The 17,098-nt window shown below is 48.0% G+C and overlaps 1 protein-coding gene across 2 annotated transcripts in view; it reads left to right on the top strand.

Annotated features, from left to right (window-relative positions):
* CASP7 (caspase 7) overlaps positions 8,614-17,098 on the top strand; it is a 42,172-nt gene continuing 33,687 nt past the window's right edge. The window contains exons 1-2 of one of the 2 annotated variants that reach the window (XM_005698497.3): positions 8,614-8,747; positions 15,809-15,918. In XM_005698497.3, coding sequence (XP_005698554.1) covers positions 15,809-15,918 — 110 coding nt within the window. In that variant the 5' untranslated portion in view covers positions 8,614-8,747. The other variant, XM_018041622.1, reaches the window with a different exon arrangement.

Raw genomic sequence — 17,098 nt, 5'->3', positions numbered from 1 at the left:
AAATGGCAACACACTTGTCCCCACCCCTCAGCTCACTGTCTTTCTTTGACAACCCTTTTCCTGCTTTACGTTCTTCACAGCAGTTACCACCACCTGACACCTTAAATGTAAGTATATCTGTTTTTAAAAATTATCTGTCTCCTCCATCAAGATATTTCATCAAAATAGGGTCCTTGGTCCATATCTCCTTTCTGTATCCCCAATGCCGAGAACAAGGTCTGATACAGAAAATGTGCTCAACAAATATTTATCAAATTAAAGAAATCAACACTGATGCCAACATGCCTACAGGGAAAGAGGTGAAGCCATAGGTCACAGGCCCCATCTGAACCACCTCTCCACCCCAGCCAACTTGTGATGAGGGAATCAGTAGCCAGCAGGGACAAATATTCTGACTTTTCCAGAAAGGCCAGCTATCTACATCTGCACCCGAAATTCCCTTTTTTGCAAAACCCCGGGAATAAAACAATAAAACAGGGTCATGGGCAGTACTTATTCAGCAGGCTACCAACTAGTGACTGTCCACCTCAAGAAAAGGCTCTGAGGAAACTGCTGGGGGGACCTCGGGTAAGACAGAGAGAACTCAGTAGTGCTTCTGTGTTGTGATGGGAGAACCACGAGGAGGAGGAGGCCACAGAGCGGGTGAAGAACAGCATCCCCATGACGCTTAGGAGAGGGTGCCATGAGGTTCCCCACAGAAAGAGAGCAGGTGCAGAGCTGCCCTCTCAGCACCAGAAGGAGACTCCGAGTAGGGGCCCCGGACTCAGGAAGACTCAGGCTGAAATGTGATAAAACACGGCCTGAACAAAAGGGAACAGTAAAGGCAAAGAACTATGACCTTCAGGTTAGGGACTTCCCTCGTGGTCCAGTGGCTAAGACTCTGCACTCCCAATGCAGGGGATCTGGGTTCGACCCCTGGTCGGGGAACTAGATCCCACATCCCACAACTAAGTGTCCGCATGCCGCAACTAAAGATGCTTCAACAAAGATTTCGTGTGCCACAACTAAGACCCGGCCAAATAAAGACCTTTTACAAAAAGACCTCCAGTTTCCCCGAATATTTTGCTCTGGGTGGGATTTCTCCAGCTATACCTGGATACGGGCTGGAAGCCTCAATGATCACTGAGAAAGAACTCTGCCCCAATCCAGAGGGATGCGGAATCACAGCCAGATTTCCTTTAAAGAAAAATGACCTAACGCTTGTCTAAGGCCGTGATTGCATCACTGTTATAAGTCGTGAAAACAAGGATGACCCAAACGCAAGATGCTAAATCTGACTTGTACCATCACTTCTGCTTTTGAAAGGTGCTTATTATGTATCAGAAATTGTGAGAAGAAACAACCCTGTAGAATTGGAAGTGGGACAGTTTAAAGACCTAAAATGAACATGCATTGCTGGGGCCACAGACACACAGCCCTCATCTGCTTTACAGACCTTGTGGATGGCCTTCCCTGTGTGCATCCTAACCCTCTCACATCAGGCAGAGCCCCTCCCTTTTCTGACAGCGATTACATCAGATCCTCCACATCTTAGCCAATGTACAAGGATGCTCCTCTGGCCCCTGGGATCAGTTCAGACAACATGTGTTAGTCTGGATTCCCCACAAAATAGAACCTGGGGCAAAGGCTTCCATGCGAGAACTTTATTCAGAAGTGTGATCCAGAGTGAAGTAAGCAGAAAGAAAAACACCAATACAGTATACTAACACATATATATGGAATTTAGGAAGATGGCAATGACGACCCTGTATGCAAGACAGGGAAAGAGACACAGATGTGTATAATGGACTTTTGGACTCAGAGGGAGGGAGAGGGTGGGATGATTTGGGAGAATGACATTCTAACATGTATACTATCATGTAAGAATTGAATCGCCAGTCTATGTCTGATGCAGGATACAGCATGCTTGGAGCTGGTGCATGGGATGACCAGAGAGATGTTATGGGGAGGGAGGTGGGAGGGGGGTTCATGTTTGGGAACGCATGTAAGAATAAAGATTTTAAAATTTAAAAAATAAAAAAATAAATTAAAAAAAAAAAAAAGAAGTGTGATCCAGGGGGCGGAAGTAAGAAGGCAGGAAGTGGAGGGGGAGAGTCAACATCATTTCCCACAGAAGCTTTGGACATTGGATCTCTTGGTCTCTACCTTCCAAGAGGCCACATAAGCCACTGCTACTCAGGAATGTCTGCTAGAGGAAGGAAGCGGGAAGGAAGTACCTGCTGGTCCTGCCCACCACTGACGAATGTCTGGCCCCACTGGGTGTTAACTCCCTTATACATCCATGCTGTGTATGTGCCCAGGGAATCCCACAGCATCCTATGCCTCAATAGCAACAGAGAAAAAGGCAAGGGCAACAGCAGATCAAAGACCCTGTTGGCTAAACCGACATAGAGCTAGCTGCCACTGCCAAGGCTGGACTGGCGTAAGTCGTAAGACAGGTGAGCCTAAGTGGATGGAAAGAGGCTCCTGGGAGGTGTGGGATATGTCTGCCAATCAGCAGAAAGTCCAGGACTTGTGCTTGGTGATGGTGAGCCAGAGTCAGGTCAAGTAGAGGCTTGTTAACCTCTGACCCAGATGCTTCTGTCAACAGTGTCCCATACTGCTTCTTTTTTTTTTTTTCAAGTCTTGACTCCCAGGGAGATTGTGATCAATGAAAAAGCCCACATTTCATTTCACATTAGTGACTATCATGTTCAGTACATGAACAATCGATTTTTTTTCAACTTTACCATAGATAGCACTTGTTTCTTTTAAATGGCATCCTATTGATGGCAGCCCCATTGCTTCAGCCAGCCAAGATCTTTTTCAACCCTGGTTCTGTCATTGAGAATATGAGGTAATTCCTCCTAGCTCTGAACCATTTCCAATGCCCTGCAGGGCCATGGATGTAAAATGGTTTTGAGAGTACGAAGAGATGACCAAAGAGAAGTGAAAAGAAAGCTATCAAGCCTCCAGTCTGTCATTGCCACTCTGGTTAGGCTGGGCTTGTTCCTCCTGCGGTGGGGGGGCTGTGCATGCCTACCTTACTTAAGCTTCTCCCAAAAGCAGAGCGTGAGGTGAGGATTTGGCTGCAGGTGGTATATATGGGAGATGATCTCACAAGGTAAGAATGAGGGTCTGAGGTGAGTGAGCAGAGAAAGAAGAGTCAATAAAGGGCGCATCCTGAGCTAATTACCACTGTGGGCAACTGAGGCTCAATATTGTTAGGGATCCTCTGAGGCATTGTGTAGAACGTTTCCCCAGACCATCCCACTGAAGGACAGAGGCTGTGATACTTATCCTCCCAACTCTCATCTCCCATTGGCTGCATCTCAGGGGCATTAACTCCCTCCACCTCTAGAGTACACCTATCTGCACAAGCTGAACAAACTTCTACCGCTTCAGAGAAAGCCCAGAGGCATAGAAGCAGGGGGATGATGCTGCAGGAACTTAAGGGGGTCCTGGTGCCACACTTGGAGTTATTGATGAGCCAAGGAGAGGCGCATAGGGTACCGCAAGGTCAGTCACTCAAGGAAACTAACTGTGAGAAGGGGGAAAGAAAGCATTTACATGAAATACATCATGAACTCCCACGGTCTTCTTTTCCGGCTGCTGGTGTCAATTCTGTTCCCTCCTTCCTCTTCTCTGCACTATGCAACACGTGACCAACACTTGGGGTGGAGAATTCAAGAAGCAAGGGCTTGCCTCTAGCTGTCAGGCTTTCCCAGGTCAGAACTCCAACCGCACTCTCACCCTCATCCCTTGGTATTTTCAGGTGCCTGGGGGTGATCACATGGGGTTAGACAGAGGCAGAGTTGATTTCAACCTATGAATTTGGAGGCAAGAAAAACAACTCATTCCATATAGCCCATCAGGCTCCTCTGTCCATGGAATTCTCTAGGCAAGAATACTGGAGTGGGTTGTAATGCCCTTCTCCAGGGGATCTTCCCGACCCAGGGATTGAACCCGGGTCTGAACTGCAGGCAGATTCTTTACCCTCTGAGCCACTAGGGAAGCCCAATAATATAACACAACATAACTTGCCATTAAGTCCCTTGGACTGCAAAGAGGTCAAATCAGTCAATCCTAAAGGAAATCAATCCTGAATATTCATTGGAAGGACTGAGGTTAAAGCTGAAGCTCCAATACTTTGGCCACCTGATGCGAAGAGCCAATTCATTAGAAAAGACCTGGATGCTGGGAAATATTGAAGGCAGGAGAAGGGGACAACAGAGGACAAGTTGGTTGGATGGGATCACCGACTCAATGGGTATGAGTTTGAGCAAACACGAGTTTGACTCAAGCTCATGAGTTTGAGATGGTGAAGGACAGGGAAGCCTGGCATGCTGCAATCACAAAGAGTTGGACACAACTGAGCGACTTTGAACAACAACAACTTGCCATTACCCCTAGAGGGCCTAAGGAAGAGCCCCCTGCACCTTCTTACCACCCCAGGGCTGTGATCTGAACTTTATTGGAGAGAGCATGTTAATGGCTTACTAGATGCAGAGAAGTTATTAGGGGACTGTGCCAGTGGAACTTGCTAGCGATCTGTTCTCTAGAACTTTCTGGAAATCTACCCTCTAGTGCCAGAGAGAGCTGTTCATGGGGAAGTATCTCAATGGAAGGACACCTGAAGGGGGTGCCAGAAATTGCTAATTGCCAGGTACTGGTGCCCAGCAGGCCCAGCTGGGCACTGGGGAAGCCAGGTGTGTGATGGGAACCTAGAGAGTGTGCACCCCTTCTGTAGGAGCCCGATTCCTCAAAAGTATGCCAGACACACCAGAACCAGGGAACAAAACCTCTACCTCCTGCAGTCTCTCTCTTTTCGCCTTTTTATACAGTTCATGGGGTTCTCACTGCAAGTATACTGGGGTGGTTTGCATTCCCTCCTCCAACGGATCACGTTTTGTCAGAACTTCCCACTATGACCCGTCTGTCCTGGGTGGCCCTGCACATCACAACTCATAGCTTCACTGAGTTACACAAGCCCCTCCACCACGACAAGGCAGTGATCCAGGAAGGGATGGCATCACTGGTTGGATGGCATTACCAATTCAACAGACATGAACTTGGGCAAATTCTGGGAGAGGTGAGGGACAGGGAAGCCTGGTGTTTTGCAGTCCATGGGCTTGCAGACAGTCGGACATAACCTGACAACTGGATAACAACAACAATCTTTCTCTACTGTCCCCAACTGGCAAAGCTGAACATAGGACCACAGGCAAAGGAAAATTACTTAAAAGACCCAGTTCCATTTTCACAGAACAGAATGCTTAGAGGCAGTGGTTAATAGCATCAATTATTCTTGTCAGGGAATTCAGCCTGAACCCTGACCCACCCCTCTCCCCCTTTGCAGAAGACTGCTGGTGCCTCAGCCAGAGTCTGGGCTTGGGCCCGTGAGTCCTAAGACGGGCATTTCTGTTACTCAAGGGATTATCCTTCAGTGGTGTCCTGTACGAAGTCATAGCCTGGTCTGAGCTGTCCTGTGAACTGCAAGAGAAGCAATCACTGATTGCACCCCATGGAGGTGTGGTACCCAGTAGGATGAGGGTGGGATTGTTGAGCTCAGCAGGATTCGCAGCCGCATCCCGGTGACTAGAGCAGAGGGCTAGAGGCAAAGTCCAGAGGGATCAACCCAGGAGCACCCATGAGGTCAGCTCTTCTAAAGACTTCTGAATAATGGAGTTTGGGATTTTTCTGGGGTGAAGAGAAAGACTTAGCTCTAATCGTGTGAATTTGGAAAGGAAGCAGGAAACAGTGACATTGTCCAAAGCTGGAGAAACACAGGAAATACAGTTAGAAGAAAATAGCATTTGGATCTAACAGGTCAGTACAGTTATCAGAGAGGGAAAATTTTTTTTTAGTTTTTTAAATGTCAATTTTTAATTAATTAATTTTAATTGGAGGCTAATTACTTTACAATATTGTAGTGGTTTTTGCTGTACATTGACATGTCAGCCATGGGTATACATGTGTTCCCCATTCTCAACCCCCCTCCTTCCTCCCTCCCCATCCCATCCCTCAGGGTCATCCCAGTGCACCAGCCCTGAGCACCCTGTCTCATGCATCAAACCTGGACTGGAGATCTATTTCACATATGATAATATACATGTTTCAATGCTATTCTCTCAAATCATCCCACCCTTGCCTTCTCCCACAGAGTCCTAAAGACTGTTCTTTACATCTGTGTCTCTTTTGCTGTCTTGCCAGAGAAGGAAAAATTTCTAACTGTTTCTTTCTTTTCACATATCTGTAGTTGTATTTGTTGGTGCTGTGATAATCCAGCCTTGGAGCAACACTTTCAGAGTTGCCACATCAGACCACACTATAGAACTGAAAAAAGGGAAGTGTCGCTTCAAATCATCTTTCTATCTGAGCCAGCAACAAATTCCTGTGTGCAACATGTTTTAATAATTGCATAATATAATTATGACATAATTCTTGTGGATGGAAAATTTATTATTTTTATAAGCATCCTGGTTCTGTCACTAGCAAGCTTGTGATGCGGGCAACCTCCCTGAACCTCAGATTCTTTATCTATAATATGAGCAGAGGGATTAGTTGTGAAGCCTCCTCCACATCTATCACTGTTTTATCGTATTTCAGGAATAACTTGCAAAAACTTAATTGTATAAATCAGATTAAAGAGTAACGTATTTGCCTTACTAAACGATTTTTCATTTCTCAAGTGATTCACAATTGAATTCCTTCAAAAAGTATTTTATCTTTGGGTATCCAATGACTTAGTTGGCCCTGACATTTCAGAAATATGGGGATTCAAGAAAGAATAGGACAGCCTGTCTTAGTCTGTTGCAGTTGCCGTAACAAAATACGACAGGCTGAAAAGCTTACGAACAACAGAAATTTATTCCTCACAGTACTGGAGGCTAGAAGGTCAAGAACAGAGTGCCAGCATGGTTGGGTTCTAGTCAAAGCCTTCTTTGGGTTACAGACTGCAATTTCTCTCTGTGTCCTCACTTGGCAAAGGCCAGGAAGCTCTGTCTGGCCAGCTTTACAAGGGCACCTGCCAGAGGGTTCCACTTTCAAGATTTAAGCACCTCCCAGCGGCCCCACCTCCTAACGTCATCACTTTGGGGATGAACTGGGGGACATATGAACTGGGGGACGAGTGCACAGACGTTCAGTATAGCACAGCCATAGTGTAAACAGTATAATGGCTTGTTTAAAATAGTCATGGATTCAGGATTCTGGCAGAACTTATTAAATTATCATTATTCACTTACACTTGCCTGGGGCCAGTGTTTCTTAAACCAAGAAAGTGTCCTTACCTGGTGAGATTTTATGAAGGATATTGAAGTCTCAGGCCCAGAGGAGAGCAAAGAGGAGATGCCCGTTCTTGCCTGACGTCACATCCTGAAGATTCACTCCTTTCACTCAAGGTGTTGATAATTTCATAGCAAATGTCTCTGGTGTGAAGAAAACTGTAATTTCTCCTCCGCTATTTACACGTCAGGGCGCCTGTGTTCATTAGCCAGTCCGGTGAAAAGTCTTGGAGAGCAAGGCCTTGAAGGCCTCCGCTGGAGTCTCCAGGTTGAAGAAAGACAAATGCGGGGGCACGCGTGGGTGAGGGGTGAAGTGGTATTGGGGCAACTACAATGCCTCTCCCGTATTAGACTAACTTAGGGCCACACATCCGATGGCTGGGCTTCCCAGCTGGCACTAGTGGTTAAGAACATGGCTAACCAACGCAGAAGACAAAAGACACGGGGGTTAGATCCCTGGGTCGGGAAGATCCCCCCCTAGAGGACGAAATGGGAACCCGAACCGGGATCTTTGCCTGCAGAATACCATAGACACAGGAGCCCGGCGGGTTACAGTTCACGCGGTGGCAAAGACTCGGACACAACTGAGCGACTCAGTAGGCACGCACGCACCCAGTGGCTGACACGTGGTGGCGCTCAGTAGACAGTCCAGGAATGATTCTGGAGCTACAGCCAGGCCAGCAGGAGGTGTTGGGCTGTGGGAACGCGCTCTGCAGAAAGGCGCGCCGCGGAGTGTAACCAAGTTTTGGGAGCTGGAGACCACGGCGGCTCCCACCGCCTGCCCTTGGTAAACTCGTGCAGATGCGGGCGCCCAGTCCCCCAAAGGGACCGACCCGCACACAGTGGGGTCAGGATCTGGCTGGGCAGCAGCCTTCGGGCTTTGGGAACTGGGTCCCGGGGCTGATGCGGAGGCCGAAGTCGAGCTGTAGACCGAGGGCAGCAGCGAAAGGGCAGGAGCGGGGACTCTGACGAGCGCCCCATGACCCGGCGCCCGGGAAATCGGCCGGGCGCGCTCTCAGTTCAGCGCGGCTGGGGACACTGCGTGCGGCGACTTTGCGGAGTGCGCTCTTCGGGTCACTGGGAGCGCGATCGATTCTGCAAAAATTTCTCGGGGGAACGGCGCGCGCGGCGGCAGGACCCCTTTAGAGCTCTGCAAACTTTGCCCAGCACGCTCTCCAGCTTTGCCCCGGGCGCCCTCCGGGGACGGCGCGCGCGACGCTCGGCCAGCACGGCTAGGTGCGCTCTCCGCGATAGGGCGCGCGGAGGCGCGGGCTCCTGCGCGCGGCCGACGGTATGGACCGCGGAGTCGGGAGTCGGAGGCGGCGCCCGCAGCCCCGCCTGGTCCGGGTCCAGCCCCGGGCGACTCCTCCCCCGGTTGCGCTGTCGGCTTTTAGTTTCGATTTCGTTCGAGCGGCCGCAGACCCTCGCAGCGGAGTGACGGAGACGTACGCCATCTCCGGCCGTCCGGTCGCCGTGGGAACGGTAACTTCGGCCCCCGTCTCCGTCTGGCGTCTCTCTCGTGGGCCGCCGCCCTTCCTTCTCCCGCTTTCCTCCCTTCCCGCCCGGCTGCCCTCTAGGTGTTGTTCCGAGCGCGTTCGTCGGGGGCCGGGTCCCTTCAGGCAAAGCAGTAAAACTTGGGAAAGAAGGCTCTCCCCACCCCCAGTATCACCTACTTCGCTCAGTTTGTCCTCCCTTCCCTTCTAGTCCCGGGCTCGGGACACTCGGTGCTATTTGGGATTCGGAAAAGAAAGAGGGATGGACCTGGGAGGGCGGGAGAGGGGTATCTGGAAGGGGAGAAGGGGAGGTACCTGGGAGGGCGGGAGGGGTTTGTTCTCTCGTCTGGCTAACAGGGTCCCGTGTCTGACAGCCCAGGGTTCCAGTCCCAGCGGCCGGCCTGTCCGCTGTGGGGCCTTGACCCTTTCTGTGCCTGTCTGTGAAACGGATATGGTGGTGGGCCGGGAGGGTGAATGAGGTGATGGCAGTGTACAGCAGTGCGTCTGTCTGGGCTTAGCACACTACAGGTAAACTTAAGCCGCTGTCATCCTGCGGAGCTCTTGATTCCTTGAGGAAGTGGAGAAAGGCAGGACTCTCCGTCTGCAACCTTTCACTCTTGTATGCAAGTTTGCCTTTTATGGGGCAGTAAAATTATCTGTGAGTGATTTTGAGTAATCCCCGGGCCTTTTCCCTTGAACTCCTGGGCTGGCCAAGGACGTGGCCCTAACCTTTGTTTACTTACAGGCCATTTTATTCCTTCAGGGTCGCCAGCCACAGCCTGGTTTCATAGTCCACTTCTACTTCCTGTTAGCTGTGTGGCTTTGGGCAGGTTTTTTAACCTCTCTGAAAAAAACAAAGTTTCTTCTGTAATAGGCTCCAGCTTCCTGGCAGTACTGTGAGCATCAGGGGACAGTAGAGTACTTCAGGGCCCAGCAGAAACCACTCCCCTCTCCCCTGCACAGGTGCTGGAGGTGAGCGGTGGAGGCACTCTGGGTGCCTTCTCTTTGAGCCTTTTAGAAAAATTGTCTTCACTGGGGCTAGGGTGAGGCACAAGTTGTATTATGTCACTTTTCAGGGGAAACAGCTGCAATAAAATTCAGATAATAGCTGGGAAATGATTTCTTACCACATATGTATGAGTCACTTAAACGTGTGTAGAAATAATCACTAGGGTAACTTTTTTTCAGTCTTCACAAAAGCTATTTAAAATATCAATGTGATTTTTTTTTCATGCTTTGTAGCATTCTTTCTTTTTTAATTAAAAAAAATTTTTTTAACACGAAAACATTTTGTATTGGGGTATAGCCAATTAACAATGTTGTGATAGTTTCAGGTGAACAGTAAACAGACTCAGCCATGCATATACATGTTTCTGTTCTTTTTAAATACCAGTGAGAGTTGACAGGAGAGTGTTGTCTTAGTCTTGAGTTCTCCAGACAGTGGTGATAATAGGGAGTATTTATTGAACATTTAGACACCGTGAAATTAGAACATTTAGCATCTTACATGCATTGTTCCATTCATCCTCATAGCCATGTGTGACTTAGGCCTCACTGTTTTCCCATTTTACAGATGAGGAACTGAGGCTTGGAGACATTGAGTACTTTGTTCAAGTGCATGCATCTGTGCTAAGTGGCTTCAGTCCTGTCTGACTCTTTGCAATCCTATGAAGCGTAGCCTGCCAGGCTTTTCTGTCCATGGGATTCTCTAGGCAAGAATACTGGAGTGGGTTGCCATGCCCTCCTCCAGAACTTTGTTCAAGGTCCCATGGCTAATATAGGTGGAGGTGCTGATTTACATACCTGGCTTGCAGTTCACTGTGACTAGGCTCTCAGCCACCTTCCTGAGTCCCTTTGATTCCGTTGTCTGTCCCATGTCAACAATTTAGTCAGGGCCTTGAAGGATTTAAAATGTTTAAGTACATTTCAGTTGTGACGTAATGAAGAAATATTTATTGAGTGCCTGTTGTATACCTGGCACTTTTCTATGACTGAGACAGAAACAACATGATGATTAAGATAACTTCTCAAACAACAAATAAGAGTCCTAGTGGATAATAGTAAGAGTAATAATAATAACTGAGTGCCTGGCATTGCTAATGCTGTATGTATATTAAATATTAATTTATTAAAAAGAAGATAGATATGTTTGACAATTGAATAAGCTATATATTCCCCCAAATGACTGACTGGTCTTTGCAGCCTTAGCCTTACAGCGGGAATGAATACAAGAAAATGACTCTAGACATGCTCTCTCCAGTCATAGCCAACTGAGATAGGCCTGGATTATCTTGGGCTTCAAAGAGAAGCATAAATAAAAGGTCAACACCAAGCCTTGGCTTAACTGAAATGATGGAACCAAGAGCAGGCACCCCACTCGGTCACCACTCTCATTCTGGGTGAACTTTACTTCAACCGGAAATTAAGGCCAGCCTCAGAGGAATAAGACAGTCACTGAATGTTTAGCCTTACAGATACAAGAATGAAGCTCCAGCACACTGCCTCATTTTAGACACGTTCTAAATGTTGTTAGAAGGGTCTCTCAGTGGCCCCCTAGACAGTGTTCGGCCTCAGCCCAGAAAAATGCTATAGGTTTCAAACAGAAGACCTTCCTGGCTTAGTGTTTGCAAAGAAAACTCTGGAGATCTTCCTACCTCTGAGCTGTGGAAATCAGCCTGTCACTTAAGTCTAAAGCCGCTTTCAAGTGTCAGGGAGGGATGAGGGGTTTATGTTGCTTCCCTCTGTCGATGGAGCGTGTTGGGTGCTTGATGGGTATGCATTTCAATGCCTCCCTCACTTCCACCCTCTCTGCTTCCGCTTTTCAGACCTCAGGTCAAGAGCGAAAGTGTGAAAGTGTTATTTGCTCAGTCGTGTCCAACTCTTTGCAACCCCAAGGACTATAGTCTGCCAGGCTCTTCTGTCCATGGGATTCTTCAGGCGAGCATACTGCAGTGGGTTACCATTTCTTTCTCCAGGGGATCTTCCCAACTCAGGGAATGAACCCGGGTCTCCTGCACTCTCTTCACCGTCTGAACCACCGGAAATACCAGGTCAAGAGAACCCTCCCTAATTCCTTTGGGGCTTTGTCAGGTCCTTGCTCTGACCACAGGTGGCCCTGATCATGGTTGTCAACGTTCATGCTATGTGTCAATGCCTGTCTCTCAGCAAGGCACGGCCAGGTCAGGTGTCTCCCGGACTCCTAGAACGCACCTGGTGCATTGAACTTCCAGGAACTTGTATCTATATATTGATACATAGATATAATGGTCTATATAATGGTCGCATTGTTTTATCATCATACATCCTAGGTTCATTCTTTAAGATTAGCCTTAGCATTAATATACGATTCTTTCTGACTTCACTCTGTTTGACAATCTCTAGGACAAAAGACTTAAGGCTTCAACACCACATGTCAAAAGTATCTGTCTTTTTCTGGTGGATTTTGTATAACATTAACTTGTTAATTTTGAAAATATCTCCTTGCTTTACTAATAATGATCCACAAGTAACTAAGTCTGTGTGAAGGAGATGAAATAAAAATGATTGCGTGTTTTCTACATGTCTATGCTGCTGCTGCTGTGGCTAAGTCGCTTCAGTTGTGTCCGACTCTGTGCGACCACATAGACGGCAGCCCACCAGGCTCCCTGTCCCTGGGATTCTCCAGGCAAGAATACTGGAGTGGGTTGCCATTTCCTTCTCCAATGCATGAAAGTGAAAAGTGAAAGTGAAGTCACTCAGTCGTGCCCGACTCTTAGTAACCCCATGGACTGCAGCCCACCAGGCTCCTCTGTCCATGGGATTTTCCAGACAAGAGTACTGGAGTGGGGTGCCATTGCCTTCTCTGACATGTCTATACTTAACATTAATTTCCTCTGGATATGGGTTATCTCTGTTTTTGAGAAACGGTTTGGGTCCTAATCTGAAAAATCTTAACTGCCTCCCAATCGGAAACAGTTTGGTGTCTGTGGTGGGGTGTTCATTATGTGTTGAGGAACAAGATGGCCATCAGACTTCTCACTGTCTTTGTAGGGATCTGGTCATGAAACTCACTCTCCCTGTCACTTCTCACTGCCCAGCTGACCCCTAAATAAGTTGCAAGGTGACAGGATAATACTACTCAGGGCTACAGGGTCAGCGCTTTGCCATCTTGGACGCCTCCCCACATGTAGATTCCTTCAGCCCCCTCCAAAAGTCATTGCTTGTGCTCTGGGGCACAGTCAGATAGATGCCTTCTTATTTTCCAACTGGGTGAAAACTTCTGGGGGTGAGACTGATAGGAGTACAGACCTGCAGCTGCCACCTGTGACCCCACGATCGCTGAATCAGAGTCTGGGGAGGTTTCGCTTTGTTACAAAAGGCCGTGCCCTTTACAGGAAAGGACCCAGGACTTGGTTTAGAAGAAAGAACTCTAGTACAGGCTCTGCTTCTGACCAGCTGTGTCACTTTTAGCTAATTCTCTTCCTTGGGATGTTTGTTTCTTCCGGCTTCCCATTCAATTAGTATTTGTTTAGCACAAACTTTATGAGTGCCAGTACCTCTGTCATGGTGAACTTACCTTGTCATGTTTGACAATGTCAGGCAATAAGTAGAGTGCTGATAACCAAGACAAATACAAGGACTGTAAAGCGACTGGGGGAAGGGAAGGAGCTGGGGAGGTAGGTGTAATCAGGGAGGACCTCCCAGCAGAGGTACCATTGAACCGAATTCTGAAGATGGGGACCTAGCCATCTGGCCAAAGATGGCTTGTCCAGCAAAGGTTTGGGTGATGACTTCCAGACTGAAAGAACCATAAGCCCTGATGGAGCATGGTGGGCCCAGGGATGCTCAGAGCCTGGGAGGCTGATTGGTATGTTGGTGAGGGCTGGGCTCTGAGTGTTGTTGCTGGCTTCAGTTCTGAGTTTGGTTTACTAGTTACTTAGCCTGGGGCCAGTTACTAACTTTTTCTAACCTCGTGTTCCCCATATGTCAAAGGCAGTGATCCTAGAGCTGATCTAATAGTATTCGTATGCACGTGTGCTAAGTTGCTTCAGTCGTATCTGACACTTTATGACCCTATGGACTGTAGCCCCACCAGGCTCCTCTGTCCATGGGATTTTCCAGGCAGGAATACTGGGGTGGGTTGCCATGCCCTTCTCCAGGGGATCTTCTCAACCCAGGGATCCAACCCCCATCTCTTATGTCTCCTGCACTGGTAGGCAGGTTCTTTACCACTGGTATCACCTGGGAGATCCCAGCATCATTTGGGAGAGTATTAAATAATACTTACAAAGCAGTTAGCTCGGCAAATAATAAATGTGAGTTTTTATTTTTATTGTCGTTAATTTTGCTTCTTAAAGTAAGGGAAGTAGTAGGTAAGTAGGAGATTCTGTTGTTTAGCTGCTTAGTTGTGTCTGACTCTATGCCAGTCCATGGACTGTAGCTCACCAGGCTCCTCTGTCCCTGGGATTTCCCAGGCAAGGATACTGGAGTGGGTTTCCATTTCCTCCTCCAGGGAATCTTCCCAACCCAGGGATCAAGCCCCTTGTCTCCTGCTTTGGCACGTGGATTATTTACCTCCTGAGCCACCTAGGAAGTCCCAGGGGATCCTATTGGCTAGTAATTATCCTAGATCAGGGGTGAGCGAACCTTTTTTTAAAGGGCCAGGTGGTAAATATTTTAGGCACTTCAGGCCCCATGATGTCTGTCACAATCATTCAACTGTGGTTGTGGTGGGAACGTAGCCACCAACAATATGGAAATGAATGGGTGTGCCTGTGTTCCAATAAAACTTTATTTACAAAAACAGGTGGTGAGTACGTAGAGTGAGATTTTTAGCACTGAACACCTGTGTGCAGGAAAGAAGTAAAGGTCACAAATCAGTAACTTGAGCTTCAACCTTACAAAATTAGAAAAAGGAAGGACAAATAAAACTTAGAATATCCCCAAACGAAAAAAACAGATGGTAGACCACAGTTTGTCATCTGCAATAGTAATAGATGAGCTTCCCAGGTGGCTCAGTGGTAGAGTCTGCCTGCCAATACAGGAGACACAAGAGGCTTGGGTTTGATCCCTGGGTCAGGAAGATCCCCTGGAGAAGGAAACGGCAAGCCACTCCGGTATTCTTGCCTGGAAAATTCCATGGACAGAGGAGTCTGGCGGGCTACCGGACACGACTGAGCGACGAGTAAACCAGTATTAGATATTGAAGAGCCAAGGAGTTCAGTTTAAGATTTGAACTTTTCGATTGTAGGGATCTTGTGAAGATTCTCGAGCAGAACAGTGAGTTGATGAAAATTTGTTTGGTAGAACTATGTAAAATCATCTGAAACAGAGAGCTTCATACTCCAGGTTGCTGCTGTTTTATTTATTTATTTTTTGGCTGTACTGGGTCTTCATTGCTGCGCACAGGTTTTCTCTAGCTGCAGCAGCAGGCTTCTGATCACGGTGGCTTCTTTGGTTGCCGAGCACAGGCTCTAGGGCATGTGAGCTAATGTTTTTTCGGCTCTGTAGTTGTGGCTCCCAGGCTCTAGAGCACAGGCTCAATAGTTGTGGTGCACAGGCTTAGCTGCTCTGCAGCATGTGGTATCTTCCCGGACCGGGGATCAAACCAGTGTCCCCTGCATTGGCAGGCGGATTCTTAACCAAGGAGCCACCAGGGAAGTCCCTGTTTTTTGAACTGGGCTTGAGGGATGCCAGGCAAAGGATGAACATCTTATAACCTGTCGGGAATTCTGGGGGAGTTCCTTGTTTTTACAGACCTTGATGAACTTTCCAGTTTCTCCTACACAGTGAACATTTAACAAAATCATGAATGCTGGATTAGAAGCTCCCAGAGGGACAAGGACTTTGCTTTCTTTGCAGCCGTGTGTCCAGACTCTGCAGGGAAGCCTGAAGTAGAGCTGGCACTCGAGCATTTGAATGAATTATTGGTACGGCAGCCCTGGAGCCCAGATAGGCAATACTGATCATCTCTAGGCTTAAAAACTGTCACTGAATGAGTGTTATTTAAAACATCATGAGGCCAGTGATGCCACTGGGTACCAATTATCTGGTTGTTTTTTTTCCTTCCAGATGGCTGACGATCAAGGCCATATTGTGGAGCAGGGGGCTGAGGATTCCGCAAACGATGATACAGTTGATGCAAAGCCAGACCGCTCCTCTTTTGTCGCATCGATCTTGAGGTAAGTTTCCTTTCTCACTGAGTTAAAGAGGAACCCTGGGTCACTTCAGCCTGTCACGCCTCTGCCATCTCCACTCATCCATGCAGAAGGGGGCCCTCAGGGGAGGAAGTCTGTACTGTGCATGGGAGATTTGTGCAGAATCCTGCTGCTGTGTATGACAACACTGGGGTCCCCCTGTGCACTCCTCTGTGTCCAGGGTAAGCCCAGGTGTTGGGGAGCCAAGCTCCCCATCAGAGGTAAATTGCAGCCAGCCTCCTTTGGGAAAAAACATGGACTATTACTGCTGCCAATTGGGACCAGGCTTGGCTGAAAGGCCGAACTGGGGACCATGGGATAGGAAATTTTACAGTAGCACCCTGCTGATTCCTACCATTTCCTTTTCCTTTTTTACTTCTTAAATCCTGAGCTTTACATTTAATAATAACAGCTTCCTTTATTAAGCCTTTGTATGCCAGCTCAGTATTACATGTAATCCTCACAACCCCAGGAGATGGTTCTGTTGTTACCATCACTTAACAGGTAGGTAAACTGAGGCATTATGAGATTTAGTAGCCTTCCATTGTGATGGCAGTGAATAAATGATAGAGCTGAGATTAGAATCCAAGCAATACCAGCACTGCTCACTTAACACCTCTGCTGTGCTTTCTATTTAAAAGTAGGGCTGCAGGGAAGTGGAGGAGCCCCTTACCTCCCCTCCTTAACGTTGGTCATGGAGGGGCAGTGAGTGGGGCTCCCTGGCAAGAGGCAGGGATGGTCTGTGGTCAGAAGCATCAGCCTTCTTGCTAGCTCCTAAACCAAGCCCCACGTTGGAGAGACAGAGAGGGGGATAAAGTCTGAGGTTAGGGAGTGCTCCCTAGCAGGGCTCGGGAAGGGAATTGCTGGTGACAAGGGGCATGCTAGCGCCCTGCAACATCCCACAGAGAACCTTGGGTCACATCATCCCAGACAAGGCTCAGAAAAGTAGGAAGACCTCAGCATCCTAGATCTGCATTCTGTTGGCACTGGTTGCCATTTAGGGCCAAAGATATCCCATGAGATAACCAGAAAATACAGCTCCAATTGCTGAAAACTTCAAAGTCATGAGGTCAGGTGGTCCAGGCTAAACCATTCTCCAGTGCAGTGGCCTTCAAATGTTTCTGCTCACATGCCCCCCAAATAATGTAAAACTAAGACACACACC

This window comes from Capra hircus, chromosome 26 (genome assembly GCF_001704415.2).
Source record: "Capra hircus breed San Clemente chromosome 26, ASM170441v1, whole genome shotgun sequence".
NCBI classification, from domain to species: Eukaryota; Metazoa; Chordata; class Mammalia; order Artiodactyla; family Bovidae; genus Capra; species Capra hircus.
The sequence above is the reverse complement of the archived record's forward strand: the minus strand, read 5'-3'. Positions and strand labels throughout refer to the sequence as shown.